Here is a 27,994-nt window from a genome sequence, read left to right as displayed (position 1 = left end):
GGACACACAGGACAGAGCTCCTGGGGGCAGAATGACAGGGGCTTAATGGGTTTGACAGAAGAGAGGGAGCGTGGCGTGTGTGATGCAAGAGCATGGCTTTACTTTGACTTTTTGCCCTAGTACAGCTGGCTGCAAAGATTTTTATCTAAAATGAAAAAAACAACAGAATCCAGACTAAAGAACGGGCCAAACACAGCGGCACTAATATAGAGATTTTATTTCAAACGTATTGAGTCTTACAGCACATTGTTCGTCACAGCGCTACTGAACTGATTTGGAGGTTCTGGCCAGCACATTGTGACACTGACACCCACAAGAGCTGAAAGCAGTTTAGATTAACCATGTCTGAATCCATTTGTCCAGGAATACGGGCCCTGACTCTCTGCTGCCTTATGGCTTGCAGTCACTTCCACCCGCAGAAGGTGAGGCCAAATGGGAATTGTGCTCACACCAGGGGCTCAGTGTCTTATGCCCACTCTCCTCTAGGGGTGGAAATAATGCAAGGTACAAGGCAGGGGAGAATCAGAAGTACGACATCTCTCTCTCTCCCCTCACCCTTGTTGTTTGCTCCCAGTATGGAACAGCAAACCAGTCTGAGCAGATACAGTCTCTTCAGATGATGCTACCTTTACTTTCATTATTGGAAACCAGGGAGGCGGAAATGTAAAAGTGCGGGAAATTAATTGGTTTTTTACTCCTTCAACTGAAATTTGAAAACCACTGGGTTCTGCAAATAGAACTGGGAAGTCAGAACATGGTTTGAATAGCCTAGTGTTTGTCTGGTTATTTACGAGATAGGGAGGACTCATATCCCCCACCCTTCCCAAGGTAGAGTCTTAAGTAGGGTATCTGTGGTCTCTTAATTTGGAGAAAACCAATTTACCCAGCTATAAAAAATGCCCATGGTTCCACGCTCTTTCCATTGCACCGACCAGCATCTCCAGATTTCTCAGGAACCAAGGATCAAACATGGCTCACAAGGATTCAAGAAAAAAGCAGAAGCTTAATCTTGTACCTCATGTCTTCCTAAACTTGTAACCTAGTGAGCTCGCCTTAAAATGAGCTGGGATGCTTGGTGTGTAGCATATGGAAGCAACAGAGAGGCAATAACTACAGATTTCAAAAAGGGCGACTCTAAAAGTTATGGCTTTTGTACAGCAGACAGGAAAGGAAGTCTAGTCCAGGAGAAACTTTTAAGTGGTGTTGGAATGACCCAGAGACTGTTTCTGTCATGTAGGGACATATGCTGCATGTGATGCCCATCACTGTATCCTTTTGGTTAAGTGCCACATTACAGTGGAAAAAAAAACCAGACTGTAGAGGCTCTGTTGGCCGGCTTTCTCCCTACCCCCAATTTGGTATCTCTGCTTCATTCTCCCTTTTTCGGGTTACATTAAGTGCACAGAAATATATAGCAGCATTTGGACTGAAACCCTCACGCACACCAAACAGCACATTCCAGGAGGTAAAATGACACACTATGGCCTACCCTCAAGATGTCAAGTTTTCAGGATAAAGAGCAACAGGAAAAGGAGGAGATGGAGGCAGCAAAGGGGAGAAGGAGCAACACAGGAACACAAGTTATGTTTCCATCCCAGGACAGAATCACGGTCATTCCTGTGTTAGCACCAGGATGTGACACTGCGAGAGACTAGAAGTAGACAGGCAGAGCAAGAAGAGAACAAACCATTCTCCCCTCTCCCCACACAGTACTGCAGGGGGACAGTCTAGTCTAGTGCATTCACCACTCTCTGCAGGACCCGGACATTGACAGAGATCTGCTTGGCCTTGCAGAGAAGCCCCATTTTGTCTTCAGAGAGAAGGAATTCCTTTTCCGCATCCAAGAGAAGGTTAACCCAGGGATTGCTAATGAGTTCAGACCCCTTATCCACAAAGCCAGCCTGCAAATCAAACTCCATGGAAAGAGAAGCAGTGGAACCTCAAGGCTGAGCCTTTCTGAAGGGACACAGAGGTACCATTCGGAATCCACCCTCTTCATTCTTGTACAATGCAAACTGCCTTTTGTAGGGTGGAAAGAAGAGTTTGATTCTAAACATACCTTTCTATTGCTTTGGGGTACTTGTACAGGCAGTATCTGTGAAAGCATCACTTTCCAATCCATAGGAGAAAGAGGTTGTGGTCTCCTATTTAGCCCTAGGTCTTCAGCTATAAGTACACTGGGACCAAGATGGGCCCATCTCAATTCCTCTGCTTCAGACGGATATGGGATCAAGGAGGATTGCTGAAGACAATGCATTTGAGTTTGGTATTCAAATGCTGCACCAAAGACCTTCACAATTCCACTGGAGGCAGAGCCGTCCCTCAAATCTGTGAGCAAAAAGGCTTGGCATGGACAGCGTCCTTGTCTGGCATTCAACTGGATGCTGTGGCGATGGGTTTCTTCAGGTGTTGGCTCATGAGCTCCCTAGCACGAGACACCTGGATGTGATCGTAACAGGAGTTGCAGACAAGGACTGGGTCGTAGAGCTGCTGATCAGGAATGGGCAGCTTCAGATGGCAGCAGCCAGCACAGAACACGTTCCCACAATTCCTGTTTAGAGGTAATAAAAGCAGAGAGCAGTGACACAGTGACAACTCTATAAAGAATAAGGCCATGTCTAAACTGGGGGGGTCTAGGGCCAAACACAATCAGCATGTTCTTGAAGGCGTTCAGTCCTGTCTGCACTAATGTTCAACTATGTGAGAGCTGAGATGTTAGCTGACATGTTTTTAAACACCATCTGCATTTCTAGTGTATACACGGCCAGAGGGAGGGTCAGCGACCCCAGGACAACTGATAAAAAAGACAGAGGGTCAGGGACTTCAAGGGGAGGGTGCGAAAGGGTAGGTGGATAGAGAAAGAGAGGATCAGTGATCCTGTGCTGGGGGGCCTGAGGAGACAGAAAAGGAAGAACAGAGTCTTGGTCATTTGGGGGTTGGGGAGGAGATAGAAAAGAACAACGGAGATATGCAAGAGGTGGCTGAGTTTTACCTGCAGTGATGCCTTCGCTTGGCTATCCAAAATTCACAATCACAGTTAAAGCAGTGTGAGGCCATATGGTCTGGAACCCAACGTGTGACCTGGGGAAAATAACGGCCTTCATTAGCATCTCACTCCAGGAGCCTGTAATAGGCTTGCGAAACAATATCATTGAGGAGGAGACTGGAGCATGGGTTTCAGTGTGACACTGGGCCATAAAACACACTGAACCGTGTGGGTTGGTCTGCAAAGCAAGGCATGGAGGCACAGCCTGGTGAACCCACACCTCGCCTAGCACCAAAGGACATGGAACTGCTCCCAGGAAAGCCTGCAGCCCATCCTGCTACAGCCTACCTCGCAAGGAAAGCAGAGAGCCAATCCTACCATACGTCGCCACCTTGCAAAACAGGAACGGCTGCTCTGAGCCTAGATCCCATCCTGCTTTGTAGACAAAGCCAACCCTGCGACACATGTAGCTGCATATGGATGTACCTCAGTCTCCTTCTTATCGACAGGCTCCCAGCTTGCTTCAGACAGGCAGTCCTCACTGTGATCAGAGTAGAAGTCCTCGGTGTCACTGCTGTCCGATTCCTTTAGACAGGTCTGCAGAGAGAAAGCCAAAGTCACAAAAGCCATCAGCCCCTTCCAGCACAGACCCAAAGGGTAGTATCCCTTCCACCCCACTCAGAATGTCTCCTGAAGGAGCAAGTGGCACTGTCACTCCCCAGCTCAGGAAGCAAAGGGCAGGAGAATCTGGACTGGCGTCATCCCCCATGTCTTCGGAAATAAAGGAAGATTGGATGAAGGAATCTTTGGGTACTAGGAGAGTGAAGGCCAGGAGGAGATGGTGTCCAGATGAGAGAAGAAACTCTGTTCCCTCCTGGGAAGCACAGGCTAGGAGAACGTAGAACCCCTGGACTGGGAGGACAAGTGGGGGAGGGGAGGAGTGAATCATTATCCTAATGAGCGTCAAACCTGCACACCAACAGGAAGTGAGGGGTAAGAGAACATGTGAGCCTGGCATCACATGCTCCCCCTGGAGTCAGGGGAGAGCGGGACATGAAGGGCAGGATATCATGGTTCATGGCTGGGTCAGACACTGTGGGAGATGGCACTTTGTAGGCCGTTACTTACGAAGTCGTCTTCATAGTCCATCTGTGGCTCAGCCGGGGGGGCGCAGCAGTGACGTATATCCAGCCTAAGCTGGAGCTCTCGCACCTGCCTGCGCAGCTGCTCCACTTCCTGCTTGTAGCTGGCTTCGATCTGTCGCAGCCTGTGCTGAATCACATCTGTAGGGAAGGGGAGCCCGTCATCATCCAGGTAGAGAGGAGGCACAGGGGAAGGGCAGCTTGGTGGCACATGCTTGGAGCCAGACACCTGCTTCAGGTGGCAGGGTAGCCATGGCCGGCTAGGCTTCCCTTCAGGGCCTGCACAATGTGCACTGCAGACTGGTGGTTTCACACCTTCTCTTGGAGGCCACTGGCTACTGAGATAGAGCCCTGGCGCCCGCAACTGTTTGCTGCTCAACCTCTTGTTACAGCACCCATAGGAAAGCAACCGCCTGGTTACTGTCTCCCCACCAGGGAGTGACGTCACCATCCTCTGGAAACTGTCCCAGTTGGAACCCAGGAGGGAGAACTCGCTGGTCTGGCTCTGGGAAATGGGCCTATGCCACAGCTCCAGTGGCACCATCCCCACCTGGCCCATTTCCTCCCAGTGCCCACTTCTGCTGCTCCCACTTTTGCCAGTGTCTTTATATTGATGGGGGATGCCTGGCATGGGGCTTAGGTTGTTCTGAGGAGAGACACCTGGTGCAGGGGTGTCCTGGCTGGGAATGCCCACTGCAGGATTTAGGGTGTCTTGGTGGGGGGGTTTCACAAGATTCCAGCTTCCATCAGATTCCAGGCCAGTTGCTTTTGAAGGATTATGGGGGCATGTTTCAAGCTGCTCCACAGCTCTGACACAAGTCCTGCAGACGTTCTCCTGTCCAGAAAGGTTTGGAGCTGGGCTGATGCCATCTACATCCTCCACATTCACCCTCCATCCCATTTCTGTCTCTGGAAAGATGTTGCTTGCTGGTGGAGGCACCCAGTCACTAAGCGGCTTGCAATGCGCTTGATGATCAGTGTGGCTGTTGAAGTTGTTGCTGGTTTGCAGGGGGTGAGTTTTCCCCTGCTCCACTGGCACCTGGTGTGTTTCTCCAACAGCCACCACGCTGCCTTCCTCAGGGTGCAGCTCGGGGCCCTCTGTGCTGGCATATCTAGGCTCCAGGCCCATCCTGACCTCCTGGCAGTGATTGTTCAGGTTGGGATCACTAGAAGTACGGGTCAGCGGGCTGCTGGAGTCACCGGCTGAAAGCAGGTCATCCATAGATCTTGTCTTTGGTAACCTGGGACCAAGAAACAAAGCCTGAATCTCCGGAAAAGGAACTTCTACTACAAAAATTCCAGTACCTGCTGCTCTGTGCCACAGGGGCCCTAGCAGAGGGGGAAGGGAACTGCCCAGCACACAGGGCTAGGTCTCTGAATAGTGCTAGGATGCTCCGAGGTGTGGTGAGAGAACAGTTAATAGGGTTGCATCATTGCATCACCTTCGAATTTAGACTTACAGTCAACATGTTAAAAGTAGGCACTGATTCTGGGTTCCTCGCCAGCCATTTTTTGGTTTAATCACTTCACAGCTGGGACATCACCTCAGAGGCCTAACCAGCCTACAAGAACCTCTGCTAATCTCTAGTTTACTCATCATCCTGGAGCAGGGGGAGGGGAGGGGTCTATGTAGCACCAGGCAGCCCCTGGAGCACAGGGATACAGCTGGAGGAGCTCCCCTTTGAATCCCCAAAGCCAGTCCCCTCAGGTGTTGCTCTCCATTGATCAGGAGGAGAAGGAAGTGCCCAGGGCACTGTGGTGAACTGCCTGTGTGTGAAGGTGAAGGCAGCATCAGCATTAGGCTGAGACTGCACAAGCCAGCTAGTTGGGAGAGGCATGGACAAGTCTCTCACAAACTTCATTTTTCACACACAGTTTCCTAGAGAGAGAAATAGACACTCCTAGTGCAGCCAGCATCATCATATCCGGGCACCAGGCTCCCTTCCCCAGGCCTCACTTCTATTGCTCCCTAGGACATGCTGGTGTTTGCACCACTACCAGGTGGCCTCAGAGCAGCTACATGAAATCTCACCTTATGGTGCTCCTAGTATGGCGGGGAGCTGTGTCCTCTCTCTTCCAGGTGTTCCCTGAGGCTACCCTGGAAAGAGGGGTGACAGGACACTCCAGGCCCTGTCTTTTCAGGACAATGGTGTTGGTAATGTGTGTGTGTGTAATGTCAGCCAGAGGAAAGAGCAAGTGAGCAGGAAAGAAACCCAGGAGCACGGTAGAAAGGGAACCCAGAGTGGTGCTCCTTTCTCCCTACCTGTCCAGAGATCTGCCACAGAACTCCTGGCTTTGGGATCCTGGGAGCAGGTAGCGGTCCATTCCCTCCTCCCCTAGCGGACAGGGGGATGATGCTGGAAGGTACACTGCTGTCCACAGATGTAGTGCTCGCACATGGCACACTGGGTGCAGCACCTGCAGGAGAAATTATACTGAGGGACAAAAGGGAAACCCCTCCCCATCCAAGGCAAACCAGCCTCCCTTCCCTCCAGCCCAATTACCCTTCCCAGACAATTCTGGCTGCTAGCTACAAGCCCATACAGCTGGGTTGTGGGCTGCTACTCACCTGCTCGGTGCCAGGCATGTAGAGGAGATTGTGGAAGTTCTTGTTGCCAGCTCTCAGGAGGGACCACACTGAGCAGGTGCGTTTGTAAATGTTGTGCATCTCTCGCTCACATGGGTTGTTGCCCAGGAAGGTCCCATACAGGCAGGAGTATGTGTGCTGCACCAGCTTCACCTGCACCACCAACAGAAAAGGGCAATTGACAGGGCCCTTAGAAAGCAATTCTCCCTCACACCCACGTAACACAACTCCCACCCCACCTAAAACAGCTCACCCCCAAAGCACACCACTCCAGCCCCCTGCCACAGCTCTCCTTCCATCCTGTGGGAGAATGTTTCCCAAGGATCCCTTGATGTCAACTGGCAGAGGCTACAGGGGATGCATAGGGTTTTACAGGAATCCCTTGGGTTGGATATTTGCATAATAATTCACCAAAAAGTGGTATATGAGATCTCTACTGACAGCCAGTAACCTCCTGGTTCTCATAACCATTGCAAAATGTATGTGTGGATAATATTTAAAGGAGTTATGTACTATATTAAAAATTGTGTTTTTAAGGTCCTGGAGTTAAGGTTCTATACCTCGGAAACGTTCCTTTCAGGCAGGAGAAAACTGACCCTTATCTCACTGTCTGGCCATTTGTGCATTGCATGCCTATTTGCATACTGAGCCAGGTGCAGACTGAGAGATTGCAAAATCTACAAGTGAGGAAATCTTCAGGAATAAACAAACAGCCGGGGGTGTCCTGTTCATTAATAAAAACAAAGAATTGGTGTGGGATATCTTGGACAGCTAAGAAACACACTGAAGTCTTCACCAAAGAGGCAAACTGACAGCATGCATATCTCATGAAAGGAGGGTCACTGCCAGCCTGGCTGTAAAGCTGCGGAGATTTTGGTTGAGCAACATTCTGCAAGACACCACAGTGTCCTCTTAATTAAGTCTAGGTTCTAGAATGTATGTTATGATTTTATTTTCTATGAAACCATTTGTTTCCAATACTTCTACTTGCTACTACTTGAATCTCTGGGCTTCACCACCCTCCTAGTGAAATAGTGTTTCCTAATATCCAACCTAAACTTCCCCCATTGCAACTTGAGACCATTACTCCGTGTTCTGTCATCTGCTACCACTGAGAACAGACTAGATCCATCCTCTTTGGAACCCCATTTCAGGTAGCTGAAAGCAACTATCAAATCCCCCCCTTCTTCTTCTCTTCTGCAGACTAAACAGTCCCAGTTCCCTCAGCCTCTCCTCAGAAGTCATGTGCTCCAGCCCCCTAATCATTTTTGTTGCCCTCCGCTGGACTCTTTCCAATTTTTCCACATCCTTCTTGTAGTGTGGGGCCCAAAACTGGATACAGCACTCCAGATGAGGCCTCACCAGTGTCAAATAGAGGAGAATGAGCACATCCCTCAATCTACTGGCAATGCCCCTACTTATAAAGCCCAAAATGCCATTAGCCGCCTTGGCAACAAGGGCACACTGTTGACTCATATCCAGCTTCTCATCCACTGTAATCCTTAGGTCCTTTTCTGCGGAATTGCTGCTTAGCCATTTGGTCCCTAGTCTGTAACAGTGCATGGGATTCGTCCATCCTAAACGTAGGATTCTGCACGTGTCCTTGTTGAACCTCATGAGATTTCTTTTGGCCCAATCCTCTAATTTGTCTAGGTCTCTCTGTATCCTGTTCCTACCCTTTGAGTATCTACCACTCCTCCCAGTTAAGTGTCATCTGCAAACTTGCTGAGAGTGCAATCCACGCCATCCTCCAGATCATTAATGAAAGTATTGAACAAAACTGGCCCCAGGACCGACCCTTGGGGCACTCCACTTGATACCGGCTGCCAACTAGACATGGAGCCGTTGATCACTACCCATTGAGCCCAATGATCTAGCCAGCTTTCTATCCACCTTATAGTCCATTCATCCAATCCATACTTGAACTTGCCAGCAAGAATACTGTGGGAGACTATATCAAAAGCTTTGCTAAAGTCAAGGAATAACACGTCCACTGTTTTCCCCTCATCCACAGAGCCAGTTATCCCATCATAGAAGGCAATTAGGTTAGTCAGGCATGACTTGCCTTTGGTGAATCTATGCTGACTGTTCCTGATTACTTTCCTCTCTCTCTGAGTACTTCAGAATTGATTCCATGATTTTTCCAGGGACTGAGGTGAGGCTGACTGGCCTGTAGTTCCCTGGATCCTCCTCCTTCCCTTTTCTAAAGATGGGCACTACAGTAGCCTTTTTCCAGTCATCCTCCCCCTATTGCCATGAGTTTTCAAAGATAATGGCCAATGGCTCTGCAATCACATCTGCCAACTCCTTTAGCACCCTTGGATGCAGTGCATCAGGCCCCATGGATCTGTGCTCGTCCAGCTTTTCTAAATAGTCTGGAACCACTGCTTTCTCCACAGAGGGCTGGTCACCTCCTCCCCATGCTGTGCTGTCCAGTACAGCAGTCTGGGAGCTGACCTTGTTTGTGAAGACAGAGGCAAAAAAATCATTGAGAACATTAGCTTTTTCCATGTCCTCTGTCACTAGGTTGCCTCCCTCATTCAGTAAGGGGCCCACACTTTCCGTGACTTTCTTCTTGTTGCTAACATACCTGAAGAAACCCTTCTTGTTACTCTTGACATCTCTTGCTAGCTGCAACTCCAAGTGTGATTTGGCCTTCCTGATTTCACTCCTGCATGCCTGAGCAATATTTTTTTATACTCCTCCCTGGTCATTTGTCCAATCTTCCACTTCTTGTAAGCTCTTTTTTTGTGTTTAAGATCAGCAAGGATTTCACTGTTAAGCCAAGCTGGTCACCTGCCATATTTACTATTCTTTCTACACATCGGGATGTTTTGTTCCTGCAACCTCAATAAGGTTGAAGTCACTTTCAGCACAAAATACAAAAAAAATTAAAAAGCAAACGACATTCATTAATTCATAGCTAGAGGACAAAATTTCAAGAAAGAACTTTGTTGGGTCTTTTCTTAAATTTGCAGTTATTCTTCAACACGATGTGGGACATTGGAAATCAATGAACAAAACATTAATTTTAAAACTGACATTGGGAATTAAGTGCAACTTATTCACAGAAAATATATAGAGAGTGACCCTCCATTAAAATAAAAAAAATGAAGCTCTTTTCATATAGCAGGCAGAAAATGAGCCCACATAAAACTCAACTATTCTTTTCTATTATGTCTATAACACAGGTACCACCCAAAGTTTGAAATAGGAAGGAGTGTGTGTGTTTGGGCTGAAGAGCAGTCTGCAAATACAGATGATCAAACGTGTAACAGGATGGAAAAGATTATTTAAAAATATGATGAGGTGTTTAATAGTCTGGAATGCATTATAGGTTTAAAATTCCAAGTGATAGAGATCTACATGTGTGAGCAGGGACACAGGCACCATGTAAAGTTCCTTTAGCACTGGGAAATAAGTAAAAACTGAACTACATTGGACAGTGCAAGTAAGCAAATAGGGACATCAACTGACAGCATTAACAATGGAATCACCATAATCAAACTAAATAGGGAAGGATTTGTACTGGCCAAATAGGAGTGTTCCCCACTCCAGCCTCATTGGCTGAATTCTATGCATTTTCACTCCCCTTCCCTCTCAGCCACATCATTAGAAAACCCAATCCATAATAAAACATCTTTCACTTTTACCTAAGCCCACTTTGCTTTTCCTCAATACAACACCTCTGAGAGGCTCAGCTGTCCTTCTGCCCCAGCTCATAATCAGCAAGAAATAAAGACACATTTGCTTGCACAGCTCTTACCAGGAAAGCTTCGTTAAATTCAAACAGGCAGGGGAACTGCTTGAGCAGCTGATGAACAGAATCTAGCCACTGAAGAAACACCGGACACTGCTCATTCTGATCTTCCACATTCTCGTGGTGCCCACAGCGATCACCAAATTTGTGACCAAAATCCAGCCAGTCTGATTCAATTAGCACCTGAAAACCCTGTTAACAAAGAAGAATGTTAACTGCAGCGCCAGGTACCCAGCAGAGCAAGGAAGCTCCCGTGAGTTTCTTGGAGGGCTAGAGAGAAGCTTGCACTTGTGCTAGGGTTAGAAGCAAAGCATAATGAAAGCTGGTGGTTACTCTGGCTTTATGTAAGGACAAGGCCTTTTCAATAGCACTGAACTGACACTTTCAGAACCTATAATCCAAATATGAAGGAGTGGCTACTAAATCCACATAACAAATCCCTTTGAATGCCATGCAGAGAATATAGTGCGGAAGCTGCTACGCTCTGAACACAAGCGGTCACTTCCCGAGGCAGAGGCTCTTGAGAGCCTAATGGATCACAATACACTGGCTACAAATCATTGAAGAATAGGTGGAAAACCCCTCACCGGCACAGCAGCTCTTGGAAATGTTGTGTGACAGACATGGCAATTTCCTACAATATCACTGGGAGGCCTTCCAGAATTATGTTAAAATATCTTTGGGATCCATTGCCTTAAATGAATGGTCTATGTATTACTATGGACCAGGATTGTATGCAACTTCTCAGGAGGAGGAGGAAGGTAGGGAGATATGACAGATGTGAGACCTGGGGGTTCAAAGGGCTTTATTAAGCAATGTGCCAGACAAGAATGGACTTTTCGAACAAAAAGTGGTGAGTGGTTTTCCTGGGAAATATCTAAGGGGGAGTGAATGCAAATTCCCCACGTCTGATTATGCAAAAAGCCAGCCTTTTGAAGCTATGCCCTGAGAAGTGAGCCATTGTCTGCTGAGCAATTCTGATAAGAGGCCAAGAACAAAGGACCACGCTATATAGAGGAAAGACTGAACTATTCATGGTGAGTCTGAATCTGAGACAGATGCAAACTGGTAACCATGATGAAAATCCAGTTGTGAGTTTGAAGGACTGACACCTACCAAAGCCCAGGTTGGAGTTAGGATGACTTCTGGTAAGTTTTTTGGCATGCATGTAGTTTTTCTTATTGTTTTTAATATATTTTCTCTGTAATGCTTTTGCTTTAAGAATAAATATGCTTATAAAGAGCTGCACAGTAACTTATAACTGCAGCCCATTACATTGGGCATAGACTCTAGAAAAAAAGCGAAGTGCAGATGCTGTTCTTTTAGAAGGCGTGGCTTTCTAGAGATATCACAGTGTATGCAGGGAACTGAGCAGCCTGGACACCCCCGTCAGGAGGGAGACAGATGTGAGTCTCTGCCCAAGAGAGGTGACTGCTGAGGAGCCAGGTCCCTAGCATAGGTTTCCTTGAAGGATCACAGAGGGGGAATATAGGTGCAGTTACCCTGCATTGTGACATTTTGCAAAGCAGCTTTACTATGAAATGCAATTCCACTCCATATCCTTTTTTCTGCTTCTGCTTGAGGCTCATCGCAGGCACAAGCAACTTCTTAACAGAAGCTGAACTAACAGAACGGCACTACTGTATGGTACCTCCATGGTCCTATAATAGGGGTCCAGAAGAATCTTTGCCAGTGCTACAATTTGCGGGGTTCTGTCCCAGCCATCTGAGCAGTGAACCAACACTGGACGCCCGTCTCGGTCAACTGCATTTGAGACCAGAACTGCTGTCTTCAACATGACGGAGAGGTGCTGCAGCCACTTGGTGCTCTCCAGGGCTGAAAGCCAGCTAGAGTGCACATAAAAAGGAAAGAAAATGACTTGTTAGCTCTCTAATAGAGGACACGTCTATCCCAAGACTCTTTGGAGCCCTCAGCAAATACTGTACTGCTGCCTTTCCACACCAGCTCCCACAGATAAGAAGCAGCTAACTCAGGAAGAACAGCACAGAATCCAGACCCCAAATCCTACTTTTTCTGGACACAAAAGCCATGAGGTCTCTACTGAAGCCCACAGAAGAGTGGAGCGTTTACAGTATCCCCAATAGTAAATACTGATCACAGGAAACAATGCTTAAGCTCTGTAAACACACCCAAGAGAAAACCTCTCTGATTCCTGAGCCAGCAACCTGGCTTGGGCAATTGGCTGGGAATGAGGAGATGAGAATTTCCAGATGGTGAGGAAGACAAAAAGGCAGGGAATGGTAGTAGAGCGCGCTGGCACTTACTTGCTCGGATCTGGCATCTGGCTGCAGACAGCACGCAGGTACTGGAAGCTGTTCCTGATGGAGTGGATATTGGCCATGCCCATGAACACCACCTCGCAGTTTGGGTAATACTCTAAACATAGACAGACAGAAAAGGTCGGACGGGATCTGCTGCAGTCAAAGTGTCTCACTGCAGCTGCTCTGATCACAGCCCACAGAACAGGAGCTGCTGCCCCTCACTTCCACACTGCATTCCTGATCCCTGGGAGGTCTATGTGCAGCCGGTGGGAAGCTTGTCCTAGCAGAGTGCATGGTAGGCAGGCAGGCAGCCTCGCAGTAATCTAGCAAGAGGAGGAAGGGGCAGCACGAATCTTGCCACTCCTCCCCAGGGAGATGTGTGTATTGGACACACTACACAAAGAGCCCCAGTCCAAACTGGGCGTCCAAGGGGTCCAACAAGAAAGAGTCCAAGCACCGAGATGCCATGAGACAAGCTATTAAGCAGCCTGAGTGTAGTTTTATACCTTCACATTCACAGCCCCCTCCCTTTGCCCTGTTGGCAACAGCTGCGGTGTAGGATCTGGCATCCAGGATCAGCAGCTTCTGAGGAGCTCCTGCATTCTCCACACCCGAACAAGCCGTCAGCGAGGAATCTGCAGACACAGGACAGGCTGAACTTCCCCACAAACCAGACAACTCCTCCCATCTGGGCCTTGGCCTTTCACAGGTGGTGCTAGGCCAGCGCAGCCAGACGCTGACGAAACACATGTTTAAAGCCTTCCCCAGCATAGTGCAGTCAGGGCCTGAAAGGGCCTAAATAGTTAATCTGGGTGTTATTTTTAAATCCCACCCCACAACATCAACTCCCCCAGCCATCAGGAAACAGCTGCCCATCATTTGCATGCATCCCTGGGGTGGGACCAGGCTCTGGAGAGCCTTACCCAGCCCAGTTTGGGAAGCAAGCAGAAGGGAGTGAGCGTCTTACCAAAGTCTGTGTCGCTGGCCTCAGTGCCTTCGCTGGGGCCGTTGTGGAGAGTTCCACTGGCTGTCTTTGCTCCAGGGTTCAAGGCACAGGCCTTGGCGATGGAGGTCACAAGATACTCGTCATCAGCGTTGCGCCAGCCCCACCAGCTGATTTCCGGCTGGCTGCAGCGTGCGATTGCAGCTCCATTGGGCTGGTGTCTGAGGAAGAGGAGAGTTTCACTTGGCATCTCATTGCAGACACACTAGGCAGCATGCCAGCAAAAGATGCGGTTCTCGCCCTCAGAGGCAAGCGTCCTGCTCTGAGGACCCAACATTGTTCAAAGCAGATTCATTGTGCGGGGCCAATGTCTCAACTCACACATTAAGTGCACCGAGATCATGCCTACAAAAGGCAGTATGATGGCCCTGACTTCTTGAACTCCGGTCTCTGACGGCAAAGAGAAGCACAGCTCCTAAGAAGCATACAGGAGGTGAAAGACAGGAAATAGCTCATAGGTATAATGGGGTGAGAACCTGGCTGCCAAATGGCCTAAGGCCCTGGAGTTCACTCAAAGGCCTTGTCTACATTACCAAGTTTTGTCACCAAAACTGCCATTTGTTGACCCAAACGGTGAGCGTGTGCACACTGTGAGGCCACTTCCGTTGGGGAGAATGCCCGGTTTTGGCAGCAAAATACATCCACCCTCATGAGAGATTTACGTCTTTTTTCCACTACATTTTTGTCAACAAAGTGCAAGTGTAGACACCACGCTTAAATTCATCACTTTAATTGGCCTCCAGGAGTTGTCCCACGATACCCGTCCTGACCGCTCTGGTCAGCAGTTTGAACTCCCCTGCCTTGCAGTCAGGTGAACAACCATCTGCCCTTCCCCCTTAGAAGCCCTGGGAAATTTTGAAATTCCATTCCCTGTTTGCTCGGTGTGGAGAGATCTCATTGCATCTTCCCAGGTGACCATGGCGGGTTATCGCAGCAAACACTCTCCCGCTTGGACCACTGCAGAGCTGTTGGATCTGCTCCGTATATGGGGAGAGGAGGCTGTGCAGTCCCAGCTGTGCTTGAGCTCGAGGCTTGTGCGAAAAGGGCTATGATTGGGACATGCTGCAGTGCAAAGCAAAGAAAGGAGCTGAGGCAGGCGTATCATAAGGTGAGGGAGGCAAATGGTCGCTCCAGTGCTGCACCTAAGACCTGCTGGCTCTGTAAGGAGTAGACGCTATCCTCAGTAGTGACCCATCGGCAAGAACCCCATGGATACTTCGGAGGGGAAGAGGCAGCGGAAAGAGGACCTAACTCAGTGGTGGAGTTAGATGCAGATGTGCAGCTCCCGGTGAGGTTGCGTGCTGGGGCAGGCAGCCAGGGATTGTTCTCCACTCCAGAGGTGTCTAGTCGGTCTCAGCAGTTGCTCTCCAGCGAGCAAGAAGCAGGAGATGAGAGTCCTGGTAAGTGGCTGTGGCTTGTGTAGTGCGGAGGTGGGTTCAGGGCATAGAAACGTGGGAGGTTGGCTGTGTTTCTGTGAGCTGGACATTTCCCAGTGTAGCTAAGCAGTATGGTAGAACAGGGTGTTGATGCACGCTGAGATCTCACAGGAATCCTCCAGAGAGATCTCCAGGAAAGTTTCCTGGAGGTACTTGGTAATCTTCTGCTAAAGATTCCGTGGAAGAGCAGCTTTGTTCCTTCCCTCATTGTAGGAAAAACTTTCCCGCACCATTCGGCAATCACTTGTGCAGGGACCAGAGTGGCACACAGGCGAGCAGCATAGGTAGCAGGGTGGAAGCCACAAGCATGGAGTAGATGTACCCTTGTTTCCCAGCTTACCCTTAGCAGTGAGATAGTCTGCTAGAATTATGCCCACCTGTGGAAAAGCGTAGGAGAATTTTATAATTTGTTCCTAGTATGCTGCACTACGACCCTTGCAAACAGCGTGTGCTCTTTTCCCCATGTGAAGCACTCCCTATCCTCCTGCCAACACTAACCATGCTTTGGCTGTTCACGGAAATGTGTGCCTGGCTAGGGTCAGTAAGAAAGTGATGGCAATGTTGCAAAAGGTGTGTTTAACAGAAATGTTTCAATGCCATGCGTGAATTTAACAATCCCGCTTCTGTGCATTGTCCCCTGTGCTTCACCACATATGGCCTTCAGTAACACCTCACATACCCCGGCCGAGTGTCTCCACCAGATAAGAAAGCGTCCAAGACACAGCAAAGAAGACATGTACCGGGAGGTCCTGCAGTGCTCCAAAGCAGAAAAAAGGGAATGAAAGGAGTGCCAGGACAGAAAAGAGAATCAGGAGTTTGTTAAGGACGCTACTGAACAGATGCTTAAAGTAATGGAGGAGCAAACGCAGATGCTGCAGACTGAGCAGATCAGTGCTCAACCTCCTCTGCAGCACATTCAGAACTCTTTTCCATGCCTCTCCAAACTCCACCCATACATTCCTTTCCACCTTTTGAGACTTCTCAGTTTCCCCTTCACTCTACCCCCTCAGACAACTTTCACAATGACAGCTGGACCTACACACAGCTGTAAGAGTCTGCCCTTCCCTGGTTCCTGCTTTCCTGCCAAGCATCTGTGTGTTTGTGGGTGCTGTTTCTTGTGCAATAAAAGCAAACTTTTATACTGGTAAATCATTTTTTTCTACACGGTGAGATTGCGGGCACTGCCAATACATGCACAGGCATTTTAATCACTTTATTCCAGGAATTTAAGGCCCCAAATGTCACCATTGGCCCCTAGGAAAACTACCTGTAATGCAACATTGAAGCAGCTCAGACAGAGATATATGTAACTGGTGGTCATTGTCAAAGTGCTGCCTCAAAGTCTCCTGATTCGAACAGCCCCCCTGTGGGCTCCTCCGACAACCCTGGTATCTGGCTGCTCAAAATCAGCAGCCAAGCAGTCTGCCTCAGCACTCCGCCCCTGAGCAAACCTTTCACCCTTAGCTTCAGAGATTATGCAACTTATAGCACACGGCTATGACCACAGGAATATTATCCTCAGTGAGGTCCAACCTGCCATAAAGGCACCACCAGGGTGCCTGTAATCTGCCAAAGGCACATTCAAATGTCATCTGGTACCTACTGAGCCTGTTGTTGAATTACTCCTTACTGCTGTCCAGGTGTCTCATGTAGGGTTTCATGAGCCACGGCTATAAAGGGGTACGCAGAGTCCCCCAGGATCACTAGGGGCATTTCAACAGCCCCCACTGTAACTTTCAGGTTAGGAAAGAAAGTCCCCGCTTGCAGGTTTCTGTACAGGCTGGTGTTCCTGAAGATACGTGCATCATACACATTCCCAGACCACCCCACGATGATGTCAGTGAAATGCCCACGATGATCCACAAGTACCTGCAACAGCATGGAGAAGTACCCCTTCCTACTGATGTACTCCATTGCAAGGTGGTCTGGTGTCAAAATTGAAATGTGTGTGCCATCTATCACCCCTCCACAGTTAGGGTAACCCATTTCTGCAAAGCCGTCCACCATTTCATGCACATTTCCCAAAGTCATGGTCCTTCGTAGCAGGATGCAATTTATTGCCCTGCACACTTGCAGTCGACTTCCTCACTCCAAGTTGATTCACGACTGACTGGTAGCAGTCTAGAGTTTGCAGCTTCCACACAGTGATCGCCACACGCTTCTCTACCGACAGGGCAGCTTTCATTGTGATGTCCTTGTGCCGCAGATCTGGGGCGAGCTCTGCGTTCCAGGAAGGTGGCTTTCTGCATCCAAAAGTTCTGTAGCCACTGCTCATCATCCCACACCTGCATGACAATACAATCCCACCATTCGGTGCTTGTTTCCTGATCCCAAAAGCAACGGTCTACCCTATGCACCTGCTCTGTGAATGCCAAAAGCAATCTTATGTTGCTCCTATCCATATCATGCAGAGTGTCGGGCGCCTGTGAGTCTTCTTCAGTTAGGAACTTTACGATTAACTGCACTGCCAGCCGTGATGTCCTCATGACAGTTAACAGAGCATAGGAGAGCAGCGCAGGATCCATCCCTTCTCACAAAGATGCTGGCATGCACAGCCAACAACGGCTGTTGAAAAAATGCCAGAAGCCCATGGAGTGCTGGGACAGAAAGCAATTAGCACTGTCCCAAGATGCGCCGTGATCCACTCCGTCGTCCCACAACACCTAGCAACAGAAGGATTGTGGGATAGGTACCCACAGTGCATTGCTCACACTGTCAGTGATGATGCGCCCACTGTGGACACGATCTGCTGACAGAGGGAGCAAGTGTGAACACAAAATTGCGATTTTTATTTTGTCGACTTTTGGGTGTCAACATCACTTTTGTCGACACAAATTGGTAATGTAGACATGGCCAAATGTTTGGTCAGTAAGATCACCACAAGGAATGACACTTTCATAACCAGGTCTCTGTGCAGGAAGCTACAGGAAAAAGGCATAGGAGTCAGTCAACTTTTATACAGTGTAAACCCTGGTCCGGCGATCCTCAGCTAGACACAATAAGGAAACATTAAAGGCTGGGAAAATACATAACAAACATCTCATTTTCAAACCTTGATACAAGCCTGCAGAGTCACAACTATGGGCTGTAAATTACCAAGTACTAAGGAGAGGCACAGAACTCTACACAAAAACTGTTAGAACAATGGCAAGGCTGCACAGCTGAACACTCAGTGAAAAAAGGCAGAAGTTCAGGTCATATCCCCACCTTAACTCTGTCCTCTGGTGCGCGTGTATGGTTATAACAGTCTCCTGGTCACATACCATTTTTCAAACAACAGATGCACCAATGTAGCATGGCTGTGCTCAGCTGCATGGTGCTGCCTTTCTTCAATGAAGGAAGCTCTGCGGGGTGCCAGGGCTCCAGGCTTTGGCTGCTGGGTGAGAGGACCCTTGGGCACAGGCGTAGTTTGACTTCTCTTTGGGGGGGAGGGCCCATGCCAGCTCCACACTTCCAAGGAGGGAGCATCACATTGACCCTCTGTATAGTATCCGTAAGTATAGAGTGTAGCTGCACACCCCAGAATGGCAGTACTTCTGCGTAAAAGACTTATAACAGCTATACGAGTCAGTAGCACTGGTGCTTCCCCTGTGTATGCTTCCATAGGGATCCCAAATTGCCTTCAAGCTCTAAACAGCACCAATGAGGAGCAAGGTGGCACACACAGCCTGATCTATAAGTGCTTCAGTAATACCAAGTTAAACCAGGCACGTGCAGAGTTCAGCTTGCTGTCCTCCCCAGGGAGCTGCCATGATGGCTCACTGGAACATGGACATCCCACCCACCCTCTCTAATTCCTCAGCCAGCACCATGGGTTGGGGTCATGATATTGTGTACAATGGACTATGAGCGACAGGGCAGCTACTGTAGATTCTTTTACCTGTACACAACTACAGGAATCCTTTTCCAAGACCTGAAGGAAGCCACATTCTCTAGCTCCTTGTCAGTGATCCAGACAGGAACTAGCAGCTTCTGAGGATAACTGGTACAGAGTCTAGAAATAAAGTGACACGGTGTCAATCAGAGCCAAGCAATGAGAATATTTATGCAGAGAGAACAGGGGAGACCTTCAGGTTTGTCTGAATTCGACTAACGAGAACACAGGCTATGGGTGATTCTTCCCATCCAGAATTAGGGGTGCCTGGGAGAAACAGCCAAAGGTGGCCCTGAAAACTGGGCTGTGTACAGGGTCTAAACCATGGAATACGGGACCCCCATACAAGAGATTGTAATCTAATTTACTATGCAAAAGAAGTATATTTGAATAGGCAAAAGCAAATTTTACTCTACATAACATTATAATATCTGAATGTTGCAAATTCAGAGAGAATGTAGATGGCTAATCAATCCAATGACTCATGCAAACATGCTAAGAGAACTAACTAAATCTTGCGATTTTGGTACATCTGAATCAGACATGACTAGCAGAAGGGTGTGTGTGATGGTATAGACCCCCAAAGCTAAAAGCATGGGCTGCTACAGCTTGAGCGAGAGCCCCGTCCCTGGGGCTGTTACAGACTCTCTCCCTCTGTAGCCCAGACACACAGCGGGACCTGGAACTAACTAGTGGCTTACATGTGCACAAAACATTGCATGAAAGATTCTTTCAACACGAGGGTATAATCCTAAAAAAGGCAGTTCCAATAGCACAACTATCAGTACAGACAGAACTTAGCCCTGCAGCTGTAGCACTCTCACCTTACAGCTCACAGACATTTCAGTCAGAAAGATGATGCTTCAGCAGAGGCACAAAACATGGATTTTGTCACTGTAAATGGTAAGTGTCTGCAATCGTCGGGGACTGTCCGCACACATGCAAGGCAAATGCTACCGTCAGCTTTGTAAGGGAGTTGGGCCCTGGGCTAGAGTTTGCTGAAAGCCACAAATGCAAAATCCGGACACACAAATTCTGAAGTAAAGCAGCCTCAGAAGGGAGCAGGAGCGTGTAAGCTGTCTGAGATTGTATGCTTGACTCAGAGGCAGAAGAGATGAATTTATAAACTCAGAACTAAGGAAAAGTGAGGCTGTAAATAGACCCAAGTTCGTAATGAGAATTGACACACAGAGTGAAAAAAAACAATTACTATAACTGTGGTTCTTTGAGATGCAATGCAGACGTGTATTCCACTTTGCCCAGTGCATCGGAGTTGGAGAATTTTGCCTAGCAGTACCCACAGAGGGGCAGCACTCATGCCTTGTAGCCATAGCCCCTCCCCTGGCTACATGAGGTGGCAGCGCCCTGGCCCCCCTCAGTTCCTTTGCACCAACCCCCAGACTATTCTCTGATGCAGAGGGGATGGAGGGTGGGTCATGGAATACAGATTTGCATCACGTCTCAGAACCAAAGTTACAGTAAGTAACTTTTTCTTCTTCAAGCAGATGAAGTCATGTATTCCACTTAAGTGACTGACAAGTAGTACCTCCCCATCAGGAGGTGGGGTTCGGAGTCCACCTAACCAAACACTCCAGACCCACCCTGCTGAGACGTGCATCTGCCCTGGAAGATGCGGTTATGACATAATGGTTCGTAAATGGATGGACGGATGACCACATACCAGCCTTGCAAATGCCCACTATTGAGACATCACTGAGGAATGCTTGACACTGCTTGCGCTTTTGTAGGATGAGCTCGCAACCGCGGATGGGGTATACCCGAAGCTATTTTGTATGTGCTTTTGATACAGGATGTTACCGTTTAGAGAGAGTCTGTGAGACCACTGGCCCCTTCACACAATCTGCATACGATACAAACAGGCAAGGCGAAGCAGGGAACTGTTTGGTCCTGCCCAGATAGAAAACTAGACATCATCTGACATAGACTCACAGAGTATCAGGGTTGGAAGGGACCTCAGGAGGTTCTAGTCCCAACCCCTGCTCAAACCAGGACCAACACCAACTAAATCATCCCAGCCAGGGCTTTGTCAAGCCTGACCTAAAAAACTCTAAGGAAGGAGATTCCACCACCTCCCTAGGGAACCCATTCCAGTGCTTCACCAACATCTTAGTGAAATAGTGTTTCCTAATATCCAACCTAGACCTCCCCCACTGCAACTTGAGACCATTGCGCCTTGTTCTGTCATATGCCACCACTGAGAACAGTCGAGCTCCATCCTCTTTGGAACCCCCCTTCAGGTAGTTGAAGGCTATCAAATCCTGCCTCTTCTCTTCTGCAGACTAAACAAGCCCAGTTCCCTCAGCCTCTCCTCGTAAGTCCTCGTAAGCCCCCTGATAATTTTCGCTGCCCTTTGCTGGACTCTCTCCAATTTGTCCACATCCTTTTTCTGTAGTGGGGGGGCCCAAAACTGGACGCAGTACTTCAGATTTGGCATCATGAGGGCCTAATGGGGGGGATAATCACTTCCCTCGATCTGCTGGCAATACTCCTACAAATACAGCCCAATATGCCGTTAGCCTTCTTGGCAACAAGGGAACACTGCTGACTCATATACAGCTTCTTGTCCACTGTAATCCCCAGGTCCTTTTCTGCAGAACTGCTCCTTACCCAGTTGGTCCCCAGCCTGTAGCACTACATGAGATTCTTCCGTCCTAAGTCCAGGACTCTGTACTTGTCCTTGATGAATCTTATCAGATCTATTTTGGCCCAATCTGCTAATTTGTCCAGGTCACTCTGGACCCTCTCTCTATCCTCCAGCATATCTACCTCTCCTCCCAGTTTAGTGTCATCCACGAACTTGCTGAGGGTGCAATCCATCCCAACATCCAGATCATTAATGAAGATGTTGAACAAAACTGGCCCCTGGATCAACCCCTGCGGCACTCCACTTGATACTAGCTGCCAACTAGACATGGAGCCGTTGATCACTATCCGTTGAGCCCAACAATCTAGCCAGCTTTCTATTCACCTTACAGTCCATTCATCCAATCACACTTTTTTAACTTGCTGGCAAGAATACTGTGGGAGACCGTATCAAAAGCTTTGCTAAAGTCAAGAGATAGCATGTCCACCGCTTTCCTGATATCCACAGAGCCAGTTATCTCATCATAGAAGGCAATCAGGTTGGTCAGGCATGACCTGCCCTTGGTGAATCCCTGGTGACTGTTCCTGATCATCTTTCTCTCCTCCAAGTGCTTCAAAATGGATTCCTGAGGACCTGCTCCATGATTTTGATGGGGACTGAAGTGAGGCTGACCGGTCTGTAGTTCCCAGATTCTCCTTCCTCCCTTTTTTATAGATGGGCAATATATTTGCCTTTTTCCAGTCATCTGAGACCTCCTCGATCACCATGTGTTTTCAAAGATAATGACCAATGGCTCTGCAATCACATCTGCAACTCCCTCAGCACCCCCAGATGCATTGCATCTGGCCTCATGGACTTGTGCATGTCCAGCTTTTTCTGAAAAGTCCTTAACCTGTTTTTAGCATTTAGGGCTGTTCACCTTCTCCCCATATTGTGCCCAGTGAAGCAGTCTGGGAGCTGACCTTGTCTGTTAAGACCGAGGCAAAAAAAGCACTGAGTACTTCAGCTTTTTCCACATCATCGTTCATTAGGTTGCCTCCCCATTCAGTAAGGGTCCATACTTTCCCCGACCTCCTCCTTGTTGTTAACATACCTGTAGAAAAAGACGGTTATTCACCTTTGTAACTGTTGTTCTTCGAGATGTGTTGCTCACATCCATTCCAGTTAGGTGTGCGCGCCGCGCGTGCACGTTCGTCGGAAACTTTTTACCCTAGCAACTCCAGTGGGCCGGCAGGTTGCCCCCTGGAGTGGCGCCGCCATGGCGCTCAATATATATCCCTGCTGGCCCACCCGCTCCTCAGTTCCTTCTTGCCGGCTACTCCGACAGTGGGGAAGGAGGGCGGGTGTGGAATGGATATGAGCAACACATCTCGAAGAACAACAGTTACAAAGGTGAGTAACCGTCTTTTCTTCTTCGAGTGATTGCTCACATCCATTCCAGTTAGGTGAATCCCAAGCCATACCTAGGCGGTGGGGTCGGAGTGAGAAGTCGCGGCATGGAGCACTGCAGATCCGAAGGCCGCATCCTGTCTTGACTGCTGGACCAGGGCGTAGTGGGAAGCAAAGGTGTGGACCGATGACCAGGTCGCTGCCCGACAGATTTCCTGGATGGGCACACGGGCGAGGAAAGCCAGCGACGACGCCTGCGCCCTGGTAGAATGCGCAGTCACACGGCCCGTAGGGACGTGGGCCAAGTCATAGCAGGTCCTGATACAGGACGTTACCCAAGAGGATAGCCTCTGGGAGGAGATAGGAAGCCCCTTCATGCGGTCCGCTACCGCCACGAAAAGCTGGGGGGATTTGCGGAAGGGCTTGGTCCTCTCCACGTAGAACGCGAGAGCCCTACGGACATCAAGCGAGTGGAGCTGCTGCTCCCTGCCTGAGGAGTGAGGTTTCGGGAAAAAAACCGGAAGGAATATCTCTTGGCTGATGTGGAAGGACGAGACTACCTTGGGGAGAAAGGCAGGGTGTGGCCTCAGCTGCACCTTATCTTTGTGGAAGACTGTATACGGGGGGTCTACCACAAGAGCCCGGAGTTCCGACATCCGCCTAGCTGAGGTGATAGCTACTAAAAAGGCAGTTTTCCAAGAGAGGTAAAGCAGGGAGCAAGTAGCTAACGGCTCAAAGGGGGGTCCCATGAGCCGAGACAACACCAAGTTAAGATCCCAGGTTGGAGTAGGGAGTCGGACGTTAGGGTATAAACGTTCCAGTCCCTTAAGGAACCTAGACACCGTCGGGTGAGAAAAAACAGAACGACCATCCGCACCCGGGTGAAAGGTGGAGATAGCTGCCAGGTGGACTCGCAGCGATGATATCGCCAGACCCTGTTGTTTGAGGGACCAAACGTAGTCTAAGATATTGGCCACCGAAACTTCCATAGGGCGGAGATTTCTCTCCACGCACCAACAGGAGAAACGCTTCCACTTGGCCGAATATGTCGCTCTCGTGGAAGGCTTCCTGCTGCCCAAAAGTACCTCCCTCACCGGTGTGGAGCAGCGCAGCTCAGAGCCGGTCAGCCACGCAGGAACCACGCCGCTAGGTGCAGCGACTGCAGGTCCGGGTGACAGAGGGTCCCGTGCTCCTGGGTAATCAGGTCCGGGTGAAGGGGCAGGGGAACTGGGTCGGCTATGGCCAGGTCCAGCAGCATGGAGTACCAATGTTGCCTGGGCCACGCCGGGGCTACCATGATCACGCGAGCCCTGTCCCTGCGCACCTTCAGAAGGACCTTGTGGACCAGTGGGAACGGGGGAAATGCGTAGTACAAGTGAGTCGACCACGGAATAAGGAAGGCATCCGCTATCGACCCGGGCTCCCTGCCCTGAAAGGAGCAGAACGCCTGGCACTTCTTGTTCCCCCCGGACGCGAAGAGGTCCACACGGGGATAACCCCACCTCTGGAAGATGGAGAGGGCGACGTCCGGGCGAAGGGACCACTCGTGCGACAGGAAGGATCTGCTCAAGCGATCCGCCAGCGTGTTCCGTACTCCGGGGAGGAAGGAAGCCGTGAGGTGAATGGAGTGGGCTACACAAAAGTCCCAGAGTCGCATCGCCTCGTGACACAGGGGAGAGGATCTGGTGCCACCTTGCTTGTTGATATAGTACATGGTCGTCGTGTTGTCGGTAAACACCGCGACACAACGACCTTGAAGCTGATGGCAGAACGTTTGACAAGCAAGGCGGACCGCTCTCAACTCCCGCATGTTGATGTGCAACCCCACCTCCTTCGGGGACCACAGGCCCTGCGTTCTCAGGGTTCCCAGGTGGGCCCCCCAGCCTAAATCTGAGGCATCCGTTGTCAGGGACACCGAGGGCTGAGGTGGGTGGAAAGGGAGCCCCGCACATAGCACGGACTGGTCTAGCCACCAGTCGAGGGAATCTAACACCCCTTGGGGGATCGTGACCAGCATGTCTAGCGGCTGTCTTGCCGGCCGGTAATGATCGATGAGCCACAACTGGAGGGGCCTCATGCGGAGCCGAGCGTAACCGGTCACAAAGGTGCAAGCCGCCATGTGGCCTAACAGGGCTAGACATGTCCGCACTGATGTCAAGGGGGCTGCCCGCAGTCGTTGAACGATCGCCGACAATGCCTGGAACCTCTGCAACGGCAGCAGAGCCCTGGCCACAGTGGCGTCCAGGACGGCCCCGATGAACTCCACCCTCTGCGTGGGGATCAGGGTGGACTTGTCCATGTTTATCAAGAGGCCCAAAGTAGCAAACAGGCCGGTGATCACGCGGACATGGCTGCAAACTTGCCGTTCCGACGTGCCCCGAATTAACCAATCGTCTAGGTAAGGGAACACGTGGATACGACTGCGTCGAAGATGTGCCACAACAACTGCCGTGCATTTCGTAAATACCCTCGGGGCCGTAGAAAGGCCAAATGGGAGGACTGCAAACTGGTAATGAAGGGGGCCCACCACGAAACGAAGGAAATGTCTGTGGTGTGGCCAAATGGCAATGTGAAAATACGCGTCCTGCATGTCGAGGGCGGCGTACCAGTCTCCCGGATCCAGGGATGGGATAATGGTCCCCAGGGATACCATGCGGAACTTCAACTTCACCAGGTACTTGTTGAGCTCTCGCAAGTAGAGGATAGGCCTGAGGCCTCCCTTGGCCTTGGGGATCAGAAAGTAACGGGAATAAAACCCCTTGCCTTTCTCGTTTTCCGGAACCGCCTCTATAGCTCCTTTGCTGAGGAGCGTCTGTACCTCCTGCCGAAGGAATTGCTCGTGAGAGGGGTCCCTGAAGAGGGACGAGGAAGGGGGGCGGGAAGGAGGAAATGATACAAACTGCAGGCGGTATCCCGTCTGCACCGTGCGTAAGACCCAGCGGTCCGATGTTATTTGGGTCCACGCCGGGAGGAAAAACGAAAGGCGGTTGGAAAACGTGGGAGAAGGATCCGTGGGGGAAACTGTTACTGCGCCCTCGGGCGCACCTTCAAAATGAAGGCTTGGGTCCAGGCGGGGGCTTAGAGGAGCCTTGGTTCTGCCCCCCTTGGTTCCCCGAATGCCTGTGCCTTCCATTCCTGCCACGGCGCCTATTAAGGTCCTGCCGTTGGCGGAACTGGGAATATGGCCTGCGCTGCTGTTGTTGCTGTGGCCGGAAGGGTCTGCATTGCGTTCCCGGTGTGTGCATCCCGAGGGAGCGCATAATGACCCGATTGTCCTTCAGACTCTTAAGTCTGGGGTCTGTCTTTTCGGAAAACAGGCCCTGGCCTTCGAATGGGAGGTCCTGGATGGTATGTTGGAGCTCCGGAGGAAGGCCAGAGACCTGCAGCCAGGAGATGCGGCGCATCGTTACCCCCGACGCGAGGGTGCGGGCAGCCGAGTCTGCGGCGTCCAAAGAAGCTTGCAAAGATGTGCATGCAACCTTCTTGCCCTCATCTAAGATGGCTGCAAATTCCTGGCGGGCGTCTTGCGGCAGCAGCTCTTTAAATTTGTCTGCTGCCACCCAGGAGTTGAAAGCGTACCTGCTGAGCAGGGCTTGCTGGTTCGAAACCCTGAGCTGCAGCGCCCCAGCCGAGTATACTTTACGTCCGAGGAGGTCCATTCGCCTGGCCTCCCTGGATTTGGGGGCTGGAGCTTCCTGCCCATGACGCTCTCTGTCATTCACCGATTGTACCACCAGGGAACACGGTGTCGGGTGTATATGGAGGTACTCATAGCCTTTAGAGGGGGCCATGTACTTCCTCTCGACGCCCCTCGCTGTAGGGGGGATGGAGGCCGGTGACTGCCAGATGGTATTGGCGTTGGCCTGGATGGTCCTTATGAAGGGTAGGGCGACCCTGGTGGGAGCATCCGATGAGAGGATGGTAACAATCGGATCCTCTATTTCCGAGACCTCCTCGGCTTGTAGGCTCAGATTCTGAGCTACTCGCCTGAGGAGGTCTTGGTGCGCCCTGAGATCCAGCGGGGGGGGGCTACTGGAGGAGGTACCAGCCACCGCTTCATCAGGGGAGGAGGATGAGGAGACCCCCGGCATGAGAGTGTCTAATGGGGGGTCTCCCTCGGCCCTCGCCTCTGTCTCAGGAGCCAGAGTGGAGTCTTGCTGCTTGGACCCTTCCTCCCCATCCGGGGAGGGAGGGGGGCGAGACAACGAGGCTTCCGGCACCCTGTGCTCCGCCGTCGCAGGCCTAGCAGGAAGCTGTTGGGGCCCCTGGGCTTGATGGTATGCCCAGGGTGTCCAAAACCCCCACTGCTGCGGGCCTTGGTCGTGTTGCGGCGGGTCGTGAAAGAGCGCCGCCTGCCGGTCGGTGCCCAGCGCATACCCACTGTCCGTTTGTGAGGAGACCGACGGCTGTCTAGAAGGCCACGGCGGGGCCGACCCTGGCTGGTAAGGGTCTGCGCGGGTCGGCACCGAAGATCTTCTCGGTGCCGGGGATCGGTGCCGGGAGTCATAACGGTGCTGGGATCGGGACCGGGACCGGGTTCTGTCTCGGTGCCGGGATCTGGACCGGTACCGGCCGCCGCTTCGGTGCTGGGATCGGGACCGGGACCTGCCACCAGCTCGGTGCCGGGAGGTCGACCGGGACCGGGACCTGCCACCAGCTCGGTGCCGGGAGGTCGACCGGTGCGGCGAGTGACGGCGAGACTGGCTCCTCGAGTCACGGTGCCGGTATCGGCGGCTGGAGTCCGACCGCGACCGCCTTGAGGTCGACTGGTGCCGCGAGTGCGACCGGTACCGCCGAGGAGAGCGGTGCCGGGACTGCGAGCGGCGATGAGATCTCGACCTGCCGTGACGTCGGGACCTGGACCGCGAGCGCGAGTCCCGAGACGGTGCCGACATCATGGGCTTGCCTCTAGACGCGACCCGCACCGGAG

General features: G+C 50.6%; 1 protein-coding gene across 6 annotated transcripts in view; it reads right to left on the bottom strand.

Annotated features, from left to right (window-relative positions):
- Positions 1 to 200: 200 nt before the first annotated feature.
- MTMR4 (myotubularin related protein 4) overlaps positions 201 to 27,994 on the bottom strand; it is a 130,892-nt gene continuing 103,098 nt past the window's right edge. For all 6 annotated transcript variants that reach the window (XM_050928899.1, XM_050928903.1, XM_050928900.1 and 3 more), the window contains 12 exons: positions 19,077 to 19,190; positions 13,725 to 13,921; positions 13,264 to 13,392; positions 12,761 to 12,872; positions 12,127 to 12,322; positions 10,482 to 10,667; positions 6,698 to 6,868; positions 6,392 to 6,546; positions 4,115 to 5,369; positions 3,473 to 3,583; positions 2,993 to 3,081; positions 201 to 2,551 (listed from right to left, as the gene is read on the bottom strand). In XM_050928899.1, the coding sequence (XP_050784856.1) occupies positions 2,374 to 2,551; positions 2,993 to 3,081; positions 3,473 to 3,583; positions 4,115 to 5,369; positions 6,392 to 6,546; positions 6,698 to 6,868; positions 10,482 to 10,667; positions 12,127 to 12,322; positions 12,761 to 12,872; positions 13,264 to 13,392; positions 13,725 to 13,921; positions 19,077 to 19,190 (2,893 nt within the window). In that variant the 3' untranslated portion in view covers positions 201 to 2,373. The remainder of the gene's footprint in view (positions 2,552 to 2,992; positions 3,082 to 3,472; positions 3,584 to 4,114; positions 5,370 to 6,391; positions 6,547 to 6,697; positions 6,869 to 10,481; positions 10,668 to 12,126; positions 12,323 to 12,760; positions 12,873 to 13,263; positions 13,393 to 13,724; positions 13,922 to 19,076; positions 19,191 to 27,994) is intronic.

Source organism: Gopherus flavomarginatus, chromosome 19 (genome assembly GCF_025201925.1).
Source record: "Gopherus flavomarginatus isolate rGopFla2 chromosome 19, rGopFla2.mat.asm, whole genome shotgun sequence".
NCBI lineage: Eukaryota > Metazoa > Chordata > Testudines > Testudinidae > Gopherus > Gopherus flavomarginatus.
This window is presented reverse-complemented; position numbering and strand designations above follow the sequence as displayed.